Genomic DNA, 15740 nt, shown 5'->3' with positions numbered 1-15740 from the left:
TTTTGTTTGCCCTGAAAAAGAAAACTAACCGTTTCATCTTGACCTCGTTTAGCATCTCATGAGGTTGGGTTGTAAGTGATAATACGAAAGTGATCCTGTGAGTCTTTGACCTGTCTCCTGTAACAGGAACATTTTTCAAAATGGCATTACAATATCACAACCGAGATGTTGACATGGATATGGCCAAGGTGCCGGACATTTTTGTAGTCGCCAAGTCCCTCGTGACATGCTTTTCTAGCCACCTCCATTGTCCTCTACCCTCCCCAGCTTTGTCCCCAAGCCCTGGCAACCGGGAATCCTCTCTCCATCTCTGTCATTTGACACTTTCAAGAATATTGTATTGATGGACTCATATAGCATGTAACCTGTGGACTTTTAAGTAGCTGGTATGCACCACCTGAAATATGAAAATAAAGAATAAGTGTAGAAATGTGTTGTTTATAATCGACCTGGAAATATTCCTACTTACTGATTGTGTGTGTGTGCATCGCATCGGCTGGAAATAGTGTACAGACAGCACTGTCCAACAGAAATGTGATATGAGCCACAGAAGTGTAAAATTTTCCAGCAGATACATGAAGACATTTAAAAATAATAAAATAAATAAAAATAAAAAATAATAGCAATATATTTAATGTTGTTGTTCAGTAGCTAAGTTGTGTCTGACTCTTTGCAACCACATAAACTGCAGCACACCAGGCCTCCCTGTCCATCACCAACTCCCGGAGGTTACTCCAACTCATGTCCATTGAGTCGGTGATGCCATCCAACCATCTCATCCTCATCTCATATCAGGGTCTATTCCAATGAGCTGGCTCTTTGCATCAGGTGGCCAAAGTACTGGAGCTTCAACTTCAGCATCAGTCCTTCCAATGACTATTCAGAGTCGATTTCCTTTAGGATTGACTGGCTTGATCTCTTTGCTCTCCAATAATGTAATGCAATTATATGTTAAACTAACAACACGGATATGAATGCTATATTAATTATATTATAATAATTTATTACATATCACATGATATATGAATATAAACATATTGTGTAAACGTATTATATAATAATGTTTACAAGTACATGATATATAATTATATAACATAAACCACATAATACTATATTAATGTATATATGTATGAATATATTATAGTAATAATAATAATATAGTAACAATATATTACAGTAACAATGCTATTAATAATTTATGTTGCTATATATAATAATAATAATATAGTCAATAATATATTTCACTTAACTTGATATTTTTATTTCAGCATATAATCACTGTGAAAAATTATTACTAAGATCTTTTACATTTTAAATTCTTTTTTACGCTGAAGAGAAGCAATGGCAACCCACCCCAGTACTCTTGCCAGGAAAATCCCATGGATGGAGGAGCCTGGTGGGCTGCAGTCCATGGGGTCGCTAACAGTCGGATACGACTGAGCGACTTCACTTTCACTTTTCACTTTCATGCATTGGAGAAGGAAATGGCAACCCACTCCAGTGTTCTTGCCTGGAGAATCCCAGGGATGGGGGAGCCTGGTGAACTGCCGTCTATGGGGTCGCACAGAGTCGGACACGACTGAAGCGACTTAGCAGCAGCAGCAACAGCAGCAGCAGCACTGTGCATATGTTAAGAGCTTTCCACATGGCGCAGTGGTAAAGAATCTACCTGCCAATTCAGGAGACACAGATGTGGGTTTGATCCCTGGGTTGGGAAGATTCCTTGGAGTAGGAAAATGGCAACCTGTTTAAGTATTCTTGCCTGGAAAACTCCATGGACGGAAGAGCCTGGTGAGCTATAGTACGTGGGGTGGCAAAGAGTTGGACACGACTACATATGCACTCATGTGTATATGTTAATCCCAAACTCCTACTTTATCTGTCTCCTCTGTGCCCTGCTATCCTTTTTGGTAACCATAAATTTGTTTTCTATGCCTGTGAGTCTACTTTTGTTTTGTAAATAAGTTCCTTTGTATGACTTTTGTTGGTTCTGCATGTAAGTGCTGTCATGTGATACTTGTATCTCTCTCTCTGATTGACTTCACTTAGTAGGATCATCTCTAGGTCCATCCATGTCGCTGCAAATGGCTTTATTTCATTCTTTTTTATGATTGAGTGATATCCCAATGTATGTATTTATATACCACATATTCTTTATCCATTCATCTGTCAACGGACCTTTAGGTAACTTCCATGTCTTGACTTTTGTGAACACTTCCGTTATGAACATTAGGGTGCGTGTGTCTTTTCAAATTAGAGATTTCTCCGGACATATGACTAGAAGCGGGATCACTGGGTCATATGGAAATTCTGATTTCAGGTTTCTTTTTTTTTTAAGGAACCTCCATGCTGTTCTTTATAGTGGCTATACCAGTTTACTTTTTTGGGGGGTGGGGTGGGGTGGGTACTACGTCTTCAAAATCCTGGGTGTGAGTTACACTCACAGTACATCTCCATTCAGACTGGCATATTTCAAGTGCCCAGGGAGCCACACAGAGGTGGTGACCCCTGAATAAGACCGTCACGTAGATAGCAGCTCCTTCTTTCTCTTTGCAAAAGCTGGCTGAGTCTAGGGAACAGCTTCAGCACAGGGCACTGGGCATGGATGTTGTCTGATTCTGACAGGAACTGTAGCTGAATCCTGCTATTTCCATGTTGTCATGTCTGTCCTGGGGATGATTTTATTAGAAGATGCTGTGTGAGCACCTAGAGTGCCAGGTGCTCGGCAGGACTTCCAGAAAAGGTTGTGTGTGGGTTTTGATAGTAAATGTTGGTACCCATACAGACCCTCTGGCAGCAAGGTCATTGGGGGAACTGAGCCCCAGCTACCTTCTGCTCTGGTACCCCATAAAGATGCTTGTGACCTTAAAGGTCCCTGCTACCTAGACAGCCCACTTGCCTCCTTCCGCCTTCCTCCCAGCCACTTGGGCCCCTCCCTGGCTTAACCTCTCACTTTCAGCATGATCTTTCTCTGCCTCTTCTACAGACTTTCTTCTTCTTCCCTTAAATGTTGGCTTTCTAGAGTTCTCTCGAACATGTGTCTTACTTTTGTGATGTCATCCAGTACCTTCCAAGCTCTCTTGCTCTTCAGGGTCTAGCCTCTACACCTACTTCACTCAAAATGATCTCAGCGTCTTCTCCCAAATTTCCCCTTCCCTTTTCATCCCCTACTCAAGGGCTTGCCCCCACGGTCCATATAGTCACCCAAGCCTCAGTTGGGACCCACTCTGGAAGCTACCCTCTTCCCATTCCACATCTTTCCTGGTTCAAGCCCTCCATCCTCTCCCACTTGGGTCCTTGCCTTTTATCCTGCCTGGTCTCTTGGCTGCCTGGTCTGTTTTTAAAAGACCACCCCTGTTGCTGTTCTACCTTCCTTCAGGGTGCAGCCTCTCCAGGAAGCCCTCCCTGACTTCTTTCTCCCATCTCCCCATCCCTGTGCTCCATCCATGTTCCTGGCCACCTTCAGGCTTTCCTAGGTTGGGGGAATAGGCTGTAGGCAGTGGGGTCTTTTCCTTCACCCTGATTTGGAAAGGAGTTGCTTCCCAGAAGCTGGGCCTCACAGTGATCTTCTAGAAACACTTGGATACCAACATGTGGTATCCAAGTGGCTTTTCTAAGGCCTGGTGTTGATCAGCGCTGCCCAGGAAGGAAGTGGGTTGATGGGCTAGGCAATTGTGAAATCGGGAGCCCCAGGAATCTGCTGGGTCAACAAATACCAAAGAGGAAGTGGTGGGGAAAGGAAGTGGATATGGGTTTGGTCGAGTTGGGAGGGCAGAGCTCCCAAACCCCCTGCATCTGGGCCGCCTGACCTTCTCAAGTACCCCATCTCCAACCTTCAGGATGGTATTACTTCAGATTGGTGTTGTCCGAAAGGAATATGATGTGAACCACGCACATAATTTTAGATTTTTTCAGCAGCCAAGCAAGAGACAAGCAAAGAGAAACAAAATGAATCGGGTAAAATAATTGAATGCTATATTTTATTGAACCGAATATATTTCAAGTACTATCATTTCAAAATATGATCAGTACAAAAAGTTATTGAAAGAGTTCACATTCTTGTTTTTTCTTCACACCAAGTCTTTGGAATCTGGTATGTAGCTTTCACTCACAATAGCTCTCATTTCAGATCCACCTCATTTAAAATGCTCAGCAATCTTGCGCAGCCAGTGGCTACCATATTGGACAGCTCAGAGCTATACTTCCTTGATTAATGTTCAGATCATCTACAAAATTTTAATATCTAACTGCTGGAGTTTGTATTTCTAACATGTGAAGATTCTGGTGTGACATTCTAGAATCCTGTGATTCAAATAGTGTGTGACTAACGTTGTAGGATCCCTTAGATCAAGTAGCCTGTGATTCCAACATTCTGAGAGTCTGTGATTTCAACAATTTAGGCTTCAGAGTCTTTGACCTAGCTCAGCCATCAGCAAACTCCAGCCTGTGGACCAAATCCTGCCCGTTGCTTGTTTTTGTGAATAAAGTTTTATTGGAACACAGCCATGCCATTCAGTCTGAGGCCACTTTCATTTTACCAAAGAGTATGTATGGCCTCTTGACCAGCAAAAACTAACATACTTACTCTCAGTTCCCTCACCAAAAAGTTACCCTTGGGCTAGAAATTCAGATTCTAAGCTGGATGGTGATTTTTACAGCTGCTTGTTTTGTTGTACTCTTTACTTCACACGTTACAGACACACTTTTTCATGCATCAGATATCTTGTAGTAATATATATATTGTTCAAAAGAGACTGGTTTCCCTGTGTGGGCCACTCACCCTTTTGGGCTTCTGGAATTCTATTAGCCCCTGGTGTGGTGGTTTAGTCTCTAAGTTATGTCTGATTCTTGTGACTCTATGGACTGTAGCCCACCAGGCTCTTCTGTCCATGGGATTCTCCAGGCAAGAATACTGGAGTGGGTTGCCATTTCCTTCTCCAGGGGATCTAACGGACCTGGGGATTGAACCCTGGTCTCCTGCATTTTGCAGGTGTATTCTTTACTGAACCACTGGAGAAGTCCCATTAGGGTGAACTTTATGAAATTACCAGACTTCATCCTATTTTGGGGTGAGGGGGCATAAGAGCTTATTATTTTAAAAAAATTGTATGATATGCATAATGTAAAACTCACCATTAGTAACATTTAGTACATCCACAATGTTGTGCAACTCTGACTACTATTTCTAACTAGTACTACTTATAACAGACTACTATCTGTAGCTAGGTCCAGAACACTTTCTTTTTTTTAAAAGAAACACACATTTTATTTTTAAAATTTATATATATATATATATATATATAGGCCATACTGTGCAGCATGTGGGATCTTGTTCCCCAACCAGGGATTGCACTTGTGACCCCTGCATGGGGAGCATGGAGTCTAAATCCCTGGACCACCAGGGAAGTCCATCTAGAACATTTTCATCACCCCAAAAGGAAGAACCCATTAAGCAGTAACTTTCCATTCACATCCCTCCCTTCCCCTCAGGTTCTGGCCATCACTAATCTGCTTTCCGTTGCCACAGATTTGCCAGACTTCAACCTATTATGACTCACAAAAAATGACAAATTTCATATGGATGAACTGAACAAACTTCTAAAGGGCTTCCTAGGTGGTGCTAATGGTAAAGAATCTGCCACCCAGTGCAGGAGACTTAAGAGATGAGGGCTCCAACCCTAGGTCAGGAAGATCCCCTGGAGGAGGGCATGGCAACCCACTGCAGTACTCGTGCCTGGAAAACTCCACGGGCAGACGAGCCTGGCAAGCTACAGTCCATGGGGCCCCAAATAATCGGACTTCTAAGATGTCCTTATTGTATCGTGTTGAGGGGCCAATACTCAGGATCTCATAGGGCGTCTATAAAAGGAACCCCACTCCTTAAATGATCCCCCAACTTTTCATAACATCTGTGTCCCTGTCTCCATTCACAGCATCCCCCAGCTCCCCAGATAAGAACCTCCAGCTCCAGAGACAGCAGCAAACCTTAGCTTCCTAGAATCCAAGAAACAGTTAGCTGGGACTCGGTGACCAAGCAGTTTAAGTGATCTGAGAAATACATTTTGTAACCTCAAGATCAGAGGAGGTTTGAGCTCATAAAGGACGGTGTCCCCTTCCATACCTGCCCTCACCCCCTGGGACTGCTCCCATGTTACTTTCTCTTTCTGACCAGGGTGGGTTCCCACAGGGGGCTTAGGGCTGGCGGGATGTAGGGGACGAAGGTGGTGGGAGGGGGTGGTCTGGGTCAGGCTCAGCCAAGACTGGGTCGCCCAGAGACACCCCCGCTCACACTGAGAGTTACTGTCTCTAGACCCCAAAACAACTCCCACTACCAACGGGAGTTTCTTCTCCAAACAACAAGAAAAGAAATGTATAAATATACCCCTCAGCCTCTGAAGCACGCACACAGTGGTGCAGACACCAAAACCACTGAATGAAGGGTTCTGAGGCTGGGATGAGGGTCGCTTCCTCTTGCTAAGCCTGTCTCCCTAAAATGCAGCTTTTAAGAATTGATAGCATATGCTTTTTATTGTTCCTTAATGTGGACACAGCATCTCCTGTGTGCCAGGCGCTATTGTACGTGTGTATTTTATTTTATTTTTTAATTTTACAATATTGTATTGGTTTTGCCATATATCAACATGAATCCGCCACAGGTATACACGTGTTCCCCATCCTGAACCCTCCTCCCTCCTCCCTCCCCGTAGTGCATGTGCATTTTAAATCTCTTCATCCATTTAACGTTCATAGCTAAAATGTCCATTTCACAGATGAGGAAGTTGAGGCTCAGAAGGGTTGAGGCCCGAGAAGCTCGTCAATGGGGAAGCTAGAATATGTACGCTATTGCTCTGGCTCTCAAATCCATGTTCTCAGACTCTATGCTACGCTGGGAGGGAGGTTAGGAACCACTATGCTCAAAATCTTCCCATTTTATTTATTATTATTGTTTGTTAAGCTTTCGGCCAAGTTGTGCAGCTTGCAGGATCTTAGACTCCTGACCCAGGATCGAACCTCGAAGCTCAGAAGTGAAAGCGCAGTATTCTAACCGTTGAACCACCAGGGACGTCCCCCAAATCTTCCCATTTTAAAGAGGGAAAAGAGAGGCCCACAGAGCGGATAGGACTTGTTGTGTTTTGTCTGCCTCTGAGGCCTCGGGCCCTGTGCTGGGCACCCTTGGCCTTTTACTGGAGGCTGTGACCTTGAGCTGGCTCCCTCAGAACGTGGGAGGCGGGAGGCATACTGGTCTTCAAGGCTCTGCAGAGGGCAGAAGGGAGGGGAGGGGCTGAGCTGGAGTCCGGGAGTGGGTGGGGGTAGTGGGCTGTGGGGACTTGGTGGGGAAGACCTCAGAGGGCCCTTCTGGGACAGCCAGTCTAGGCCAAGACCCCCAGACCCCAAAGGTCAAGCCACATGTAGATCTGGTTTCCAGGAAGCTGGTGACATGGAGATTGGTGCTGGGGACACTGGGTCAGCTCCCACCCACCTTTGCCCGCTGCCTGGTAATTTTGGGATGCGTGAGTCATGGGAAGAATCCAGGACAGACGCCAGCGGCAATAGGAAAAGGCCAATCCTGTTTTTCCTTGCTTAAGAGCGTCGGCTGGGACCTGTGAGGTGACAGTGCCCGGCGGAGTCCCCTAGGAGCTCCGGGAACTGGCTTGCAGGAATTCACTAGCTCACAGACGTTCGGGGAGAGACTTCAGAACACCCGGGTCTTGGCTGTCAGCCTGGATCTTGCCCCCCGCCGTGGCATCTGGCCCAACTGGGGACCCTTCCTTAAGAGACGGTAAGGATGGAGGGAAGAAGGGAGGGGGGCATTTTCCCAATCCTGGTTATATAGACTCATTATTTTCAGCATCTGGGAATCAGAACTAGAATTTCAGGAGTGGAGTCTTAATACCATCGCAATGGAATCTGATTCAAAATCCCAGACTCTTGGAATTTACTCAGGCAGGTCAACAGAAAGCTTCTGTTGAGGGAATCCCATATATTAATATTACACACTCAGGTGGGCTTCCTTGGTAACTCATTTGGTAAAAAAAATCCTCCTGCTATGCAGGAGACCCCAGTTCAATTTCTGGGCTGGGAAGATCCCCTGAAGAAGAGTTAGGCTACCCACTCCAGTGTTCTTGGGCTTCCCTGGTGGCTCAGTGGGTAAAGAATCTGCCTGCCGTGCAGGAGACCTGGGTTTGATCCCTGGATTGGGAAGATCCCTTGGAGGAGGGCTTGGCAGCCCACTCCAGTATTGTCGTCTGGAGAATCGCCATAGACAGAGGAGCCTGGCAGCTGCAGTCCATGGGGTCGCCAAGAACCGGACACGACTGAGTGACTAAGCATACAAGCACACACACAGGTATAAATGTAGAAATATAATTTATTTGGTGTATAAAATCAGAAGATAATAATACTACCCATGATGCTCCTTAAATGTCCTTTAGTCTGTGGCTGGTTAATAAGCACGACACACCCAGCCTGTGGATTGATTTTGACCTTATTGTGAAGAAAGGAGTTGATTTGTGTCCAGATAGGGAAAGTAAATCTGAGACACATTAAATGGAAAAGATTAAGCAATGGCACAGGGAGTGTTTGGATTTCTGTTTAATATGTTAAAAGGGAAATACCATTGACTGAGTTGCTTACACAGGGAAAACTCAGATTTGAACCAGGAAGACCTGGGAAGGGTGGAGTCTCGGGGTGGCGGGAGAGGGTACATGTGGATCTGGGACCAAGTGGCCAATGCATGTCTAACGCTCACGGTGGACGAGCTCAGCTCTTCATGCCTATTAAGTTGATGAATTCTCCTAACACCCTCTAAGGTGAGTCTATTGTTCTCATTTTTGCAGACGAGGAAGCTGAGACACAGAGAGGTTTGGTGGTTTGCCCAAAGCCACACAACTGGTGAGGGCTTGAATTTTCATTTTGTTGAAATGCAGATTCCGATTTGGTAGGTCTGGGGATGGGCCTGAGATTCTACACTTCTTTTTTTTTTTTGGCCACGCTGTATAGCGTGTGTGGGATCTTAGTTCCCCAACCAGGGATTGAACTCTTGCCCCCTGCGGAAGAACTGGGGAGTCTTAACCATGGAACCAGAGGAAGTCCTGAGGTTTGAATTTTTAAAGCCTGCACATGGCTTCATGTTAGAGATGACAATAATATGAAAGTGAAGTGCTAAACTTCACACACAATGGCTTGGCCTTTTAGTAGCTACTTGGCATGGAGGAGGGGGAAGGGGAGTGCCCCAACTTCCCTTCTGCCCTTCCTGTTGTGTCAACTCCAGCTGATGCCCTGCGGAGGGCCAGTCAGCCCAAAAGAGTCAGCAGAGAGCCGCAGTGTCAGGTTATTATGACATCATGCGGACGAGTCTATTTTCTACCTGAGCCCTTGATCTGTGCCACAAGCTTTACACATATCGACTGATCAAAGCCTCCCCAAACTGGTGAGGTAGGCTCATCTCCGTGACTAGCTTCTCAGATGAGGAAACCCAGAGAGAGAGCCGGCCGAAACTGTGCACTCAAGAGTCGGAGAGGCCGGGTCTGCTCAGGGTCACTGGCTGTCCTGCCTTCCAACTCTCCCAAACCTAAGACTTTTGGATGGTGATGTTCTAGGGCCTGGAGTTTCAGAGTGGGACTAACTAACACAGTTTGAAATTCAGCTCTGTTACTTGCTTAGCTGAGCCACCTTCGGTAAGTTTCTTAATTTCTCTATGGCCTCAGTTTTCTTGTCTGCAGAATGGGTCTAACAATGGTGTGAAAATCAGAGGGTTGTTATAAGGACTAAATGATATAATATGTAAAGGGGCTTGGAGCGATGCCTGGCACAGAACACAAAGTACTCGCTAGATGGTGCTTAATAGTAATAATAATGAAAGGGGATTTCCTGATGGCTCAGATGGTAAAGAGTCTGCCTGCAACACGGGAGACCTGGATTGTAGTAGCAGTTATGATTCACATTCTATGGTAGACAATGTCATTTCTCTGCTCAGCACCTTCCCATGGCTCCCGTCTCATGCAGAATAAAAGATGAAGAGCTTACAGCACCTATGTGGGCACTGATACCTCTGTTTTTACCTCCCATCTATTCCACAGGAGATGGAGTTCTAACGTGTACCATCATGTTCCCGCCTTAGGGTATTTGCACTGGCTCTTTCCTCTGCCTGGGATTCACTTCTCTCAGATCACCACACAGCTCCCTCCCCACCTCCTTTCTTGTTCCTGTTGTTCAGTCCGTGTCCGACTCTTTTCGACCCCATGGACTGCAGCTCACCAGGCTTTCTTGTCCTTCACTATCTCCCAGAGTCTGTTCAAACTCATGTCCATTGAGTCGATGATGTCATCCAACCATCTCGTCCTCAGTTCCCCCACCCCCCACCTTCTCCTCCTGCCCTCTATCCCCTCCTTTGTGGTTTTGCTCAAATGTCACCTTTTCAGAGAGGCCTTCCTTGACTCCTCATTTAAAGTTCAACTATAAGGAATTAAAAATTCCTTGTAATGCAGGAGACCTGGGTTCGATCCTTGGGTTGAGAAGATCCCCTGGAGAAGGGAAGGGCAGCCCACTCCAGTATTATTGCCTGGAGAATTCCAAGGACAGAGGAGCCTGAAGGGCTACATGCCATCTATGGGGTCGCACTGAGTCGGACACGACTGAATGATTAACACTTTCACATTCACTTTCATCTTGATGAATATTCAAGTTCCAATAGTTTAGATTCTAGAGTTCCAGTCTGCTAACTGGCTAGTGGTCAATGCTCTAGAGCTTCACTAGTCACGTGTAGCTATTTAAATCAATGAAAATGAAATAAGATAGAAAGTTTAGTTTCTCAGTCACCCTGGCTCCCATTTCAAATACCACAGATATGGACTATTTCCATCAACATTGAAAGTTCGATTGGACAGGGCTGGTCTAGAATGCCAAGCAATAAATGCCTAGCTAGCTACTAAATTCTAAGAATTTAGTATTTTGGAATTCTAAGATTTTTAGCATGTTGGAATTCTAACATGGTAATATTCTGGTAATAAGCTGGGGCTCTAACACTAACATTTTAGAATTCCAAGATTCTAATGTGCTGGAGTTCTTTTTTTCTTATAGCTTTATTTATTTATTTTGATTGTGTTCAGTCTTTGTTGCTATGCAGGTTTTTCTCTAGGGGCTACTTTTCAGTTTGGGGGCCCCGGCTTCTCATTGCAGTGGCTTCTCTTGTTGCGGATCACGGGCTCAGTAATTGTGGCTTCTGGGCTTTAGAGCACAGACAGGCTCAGTAATTGTGGAGCACGGGATTTGTTGCTCCGTGGCATGTGAGATCTTCCCGGACCAGGGATCAAACCCGTGTCTCCTGCATTGGCAGGTGGATTCGTTACCACTGAGCCACCAGGGAAGCCCTGCACTGGAGTTCTAATGTTGTCCTGTCCTGGTTTCTGAGATGCTAAGGGGCTGGTGTTCCTATCCACTAGGATTCTGAGGGCCTGACAGTTTTCGTCTCTAAGTTTTCACACCATTGCTCGCCTTCCCAGGTGTCTGCAGCCTGAATGGAGAACAATTCTCTCGGCAATGAGTATGGGGATTACAGCGACCTTCCGGATCTCCCGGTGGACTGCGCTGATGGCTCCTGCATGTCCATTGACCTCCTCCATGCGACCCCACTCCTGCTGTATGCCGCCGTCTTCCTGGTGGGGGTGCCGGGCAACGCCATGATGGCCTGGGTGACCTGGAAAGAGGCCCGCCAGAGGGTCAGTGCCATCTGGTTCCTCCAACTGGCCGTAGCGGACCTGCTCTGCTGTCTGTCTCTCCCCATCCTGGCAGTGTCGGTCGCCCACAAGGGCCATTGGCTGTACGGGGCAGTGGGCTGCCGGACCCTGCCCTCTGTCATCCTGCTCTCCATGTATGCCAGCGTCCTCCTCCTGGCCACTCTCAGCACGGACCTCTGCCTGCTGGCCCTCAGGCCCATCTGGTGGGGGACAGCTGGGCGGGTGTGCAGGGTGCGGGCAGCCTGTGGGGCATGCTGGGGGCTGGCCCTGCTGCTCACCGTGCCCTCGGCCATCTACCGCCGGCTGCATCAGGAGCATTTCCCACACCGGCTGGAGTGTGTGGTGGACTATGGTGGCTCGACCGTGGCCGAGAACTCAGTGATGGCCACCCGGTTTATTTTTGGCTTCCTGGGGCCGCTGGTGGTTGTGGTCGTCTGCCACAGTGCCCTCCTGTGTCGTGCTACCCGACGCCGCTGGCCACTGGGCCTGGCCGTTGTGGTGGGGTTTTTTGTCTGCTGGGCCCCCTACCACACGCTGGGACTGGTACTCACCATGGCGGCCCCACACTCCACCCTCCTGGCCCAGGCCCTGCGGGCTGAACCCTTGGTGGTGGGCCTGGCCCTTGCTCACAGTTGCCTCAATCCCATGCTTTTCCTCTATTTTGGGCAGGCTCAACTCCTCCAGTCTCTGCCAGCCGCATGTCGCTGGGCCCTAAAGGAGCCACAGAGCGAGGATGAAAGTATGGTCAGCAAGAAATCGACTAGCCACGACCTGGTCTCAGAGATGGAAGTGTAGGCTAGGGGGAAATCGGTTTCTATCCTTCTATCCCATTTTGCAAGATGGGCTTCAGGCATAGCTGGATCCAGGAGCTTAATGATATTGTCATTTGTTCTTTTATTCATTCAACAAACATTTGTTATGCCCCTGCCATGTGCAGTGCAGATATAAAACATTTCCATCATTGCAGGAAGTTCTACTGGACAAGGTTGCTCTAGAATATCACCTGTTCAGATCTTTGAAATCACATAGTAGTGATACCCTCTTAACTCCAGGACAGCACTTTACACACAGTTTCTCCTTTAAGGTAATTCTTACAACAACCCAGAGGTCGTTTTCCCAAGATCGCACAACAAGGAAATTATAGAGCTGAGCTTGGATCCCATGTTTACCTGACCCTAGTATCCATGCTCTTGATCATTGAAAATTTCCTTCAACGCCTTCTTCAAATAGTCTCCTCCCTGGGGAACAGAACATTTTGTTCTCCAAGTTCTGGAACAAAATTTCCCAGCTAACCTGTAAGTTTTCCAAGGACAACATCTGGGCTAGTTTAATTTCTGTCTCGCCTCCACCCTTCCCAAACTTTAAAAAGAGCCAGACTATGTTTGTGTACACCCTATTTTCTTCCAACTAGATTGTGAGCTACCCAATGATGGGGATCTTTTTGTTAAAAAAAAAATCTGATACAGGGACACGTCTTAGGTCAACAACACATATTTTATTTTTTGATATTTTATTCAGCATTCTCATGGAGAAGGGAATGGCAACCCACTCCAGTATTCTTACCTGGGAAATCCCATGGACAGAGGACAGAGGAGCCTGGCAGGCTACAGTTCACGGGGTCACAAGAGTTGGACATAACTTAAGAAACTAAACCACCAGAATTCTCATGCATGATCCAAAATTGCCTTATCAAATGAATCCTGTCCTGGGACAATTTATATAACTTCATGAAAAGTTGGAAGAAATCTTGCTGTTAATCCATTGGGGCCAGGTGCCATTTAGGAGAGTTCTTTGTACATTTGTAAACAGTCTTTTGTATTTTTTGAAATTTGTTTTCCTTTCTTATTGCATCAGTGTTACTTCTTGTTAAAAAATAATTAATTTCATGAAAGCTTTTAGAGTCTTTCTCAGCAATTTTCCATAGAAGTCCTTTGATCATGAAAAATAACCTTGTTTTTGGTTTGTTGCAACTTCCTCCTTTTGTTCTTAAGTTTGTTCTTTGGTTTTTGTTTATTTTTAGCATGAATGTATCAAGTTCTTTAGGTTTCCAATTAGAATGTTTCCCAAGAACTAGTTTCAAGTTTTCTACTCAATCCTTAGCATTGGTAGTTTGTTATTTTCTTCCTAACTTCATATTTGTTGCTTGCTTTCTCCCATTTTCATTTTTTAAAAAAATTGTAGTTCTCTTTTGTACGTTTTAAGCAGATGTTAGTCAATTTCTTCCCCTTCTTCTTTTGATCATGACACAAGAATTGGCCTCTCGATGTTCTAATTGCTTCCTAAGGATTCAATAGTTACATACAACTTACCACTTGACATTCCAACTCATTGTAGAATAAATAATTTAATATGCTCAAAACGGAAGTATGGATTTTCTCTTTCAGCCATCCTCCTGCTTCTTTTCCATCCCAATTGATGGCAACTCTATTTCCAGGCGCTCAGGCCAAGAACCTCGGGCCACCTCTGTTTCTCTCATATTCACAGTTCATGACCAGTTTATCAGCCAATCCCTGCAGATTCTATTTTAAAATATCAATTTTCTCCACCATCATCCTGGTCCAGCCATCTATCGTGGCAGCCTCCCCCTTGGTCCCCTCTTCTTATCTTGAATCCCTGGAGGCTGTTCCCCACATGGGAGCCAGAGGACTCTGTTAAAATCTAAGTCACATGGAACTCTGCCCATTGACTCCACCTCACTCAGATTGGAAGCCAAAGTCCACACTTGTATCCTCCTCCTCTCTCCCACCTCATTCCCTATTGTTTTCCAACCTTCATCCAACTACACAAGCCTGCTTGCTGACCCTTGAACCCTCCAAGTTATGTGGTCATCTCAGTCTTTGCCTCTGTTGCTTCCTCTACCTTGAATGCTCTGGCCAAGGGATCCCCATGGCTTGCAACACTGTTTTTAGCTCTTTGCCTAAATGTTACTTTCTGGGAGATGTCTTCTCTGACTGTCACTGGACCAAATAGCATCACTCCTTGTCCCTTCCGTGCTTTGTTTTACACCATAGAAAATGCAGTTCTGCTTGACATTCTATATATTTATTTTAATCTACGTGTCTGTCTCCCTCACCAAAATATAAACTCCTTCGTTTTGTTCATTTCTGTACCCTCAGTACCTAGAACTGATTCTAGAAATGAAAGCTTCTTAACCATGATGCTATCCAAAGGAAAAAGGAGAATGATGCGAAGGATATAAAAAATGAAAGATTTAACATTTATCAAGCGCCTATATGTATAATAGTGAAAAAAGTTTAGCTACCTTATGTATGCATACTTTTGCATTTGTTTTTCCCAACAATCTTGAAAAGTAGGCATTATCCTCGTTTTATAAATAGGGAAACTGAGGCTCAGTGCCGCAATGACTGACCCATCTAGGACTAAAGAGGAGTCACTTTTCTCCTTCAAGTAGTCACTCATTCAACATTCACCGACTATCTAATCCCTGTGTTTGTCTCTGGAGAATCTAGGACCTTCAAGACAGAAAGCTTGGAAGTTGAATTGTATTATTCATTAATGAGCTGATAGGGTGAATTATACATGAATAGATTACATTAATGATTGTGAATTATAATACATCAATGTAAAGACCCTGATGCTGGGAAAGACTGAAGGCAGGAGGAGAAGGGGACGACAGAGGACAAGATGGTTGGCTGGCATAACTGACTCGATGGACATGAGTTTGAGCAAGCTCCGGGAGTTGGTGATGGAAGGGAAGACTGGCGTGCTGCTCATGGGGTCGCAAAGAGTAGGCCAACGACTGAGCAACTGAACGGAACTGAACACATCCATGTATTAATAATTAATACATTAATAATAATAACTAAATCACGGGGGGGTGTTTTGATAGTGTCTGGGCTCAGGCCAGCGTCCTATTTTGGCTAAACCCCTGCGTCCGGGCGACCCACAGATACAATTAGCTGTTCAGAGGCAGGATAGACCAATTTGCCACCGTCACGCCTCCACTGGCCCCCAGAGGGCGCAGCGTCACCCGAAGCTCCGCCC

General features: G+C 45.6%; 1 protein-coding gene across 7 annotated transcripts; it reads left to right on the top strand.

Annotated features, from left to right (window-relative positions):
• The first annotated feature begins 7334 nt into the window (after positions 1–7334).
• On the top strand, positions 7335–15433 carry C5AR2 (complement C5a receptor 2). 7 transcript variants are annotated; one of them, XM_070387436.1, is made up of 4 exons: positions 7335–7780; positions 8173–8347; positions 10080–10121; positions 11502–15433. In XM_070387436.1, the coding sequence occupies exon 4, from the start codon at positions 11517–11519 to the stop codon at positions 12528–12530; it is 1014 nt and encodes a 337-aa protein (XP_070243537.1). In that variant the 5' UTR covers positions 7335–7780; positions 8173–8347; positions 10080–10121; positions 11502–11516; the 3' UTR covers positions 12531–15433. The 7 variants fall into 7 exon arrangements, with proteins under 7 accessions (XP_070243537.1, XP_070243536.1, XP_070243534.1 ...); XM_070387435.1 differs by lacking the exon at positions 10080–10121 and adding an exon at positions 8838–8938; XM_070387433.1 differs by lacking the exon at positions 10080–10121.
• Positions 15434–15740: the final 307 nt, after the last annotated feature.

Source organism: Bos mutus, chromosome 18 (assembly GCF_027580195.1).
Source record: "Bos mutus isolate GX-2022 chromosome 18, NWIPB_WYAK_1.1, whole genome shotgun sequence".
In the NCBI taxonomy this organism is placed as follows: domain Eukaryota; kingdom Metazoa; phylum Chordata; class Mammalia; order Artiodactyla; family Bovidae; genus Bos; species Bos mutus.
The sequence above is the reverse complement of the archived record's forward strand: the minus strand, read 5'-3'. Positions and strand labels throughout refer to the sequence as shown.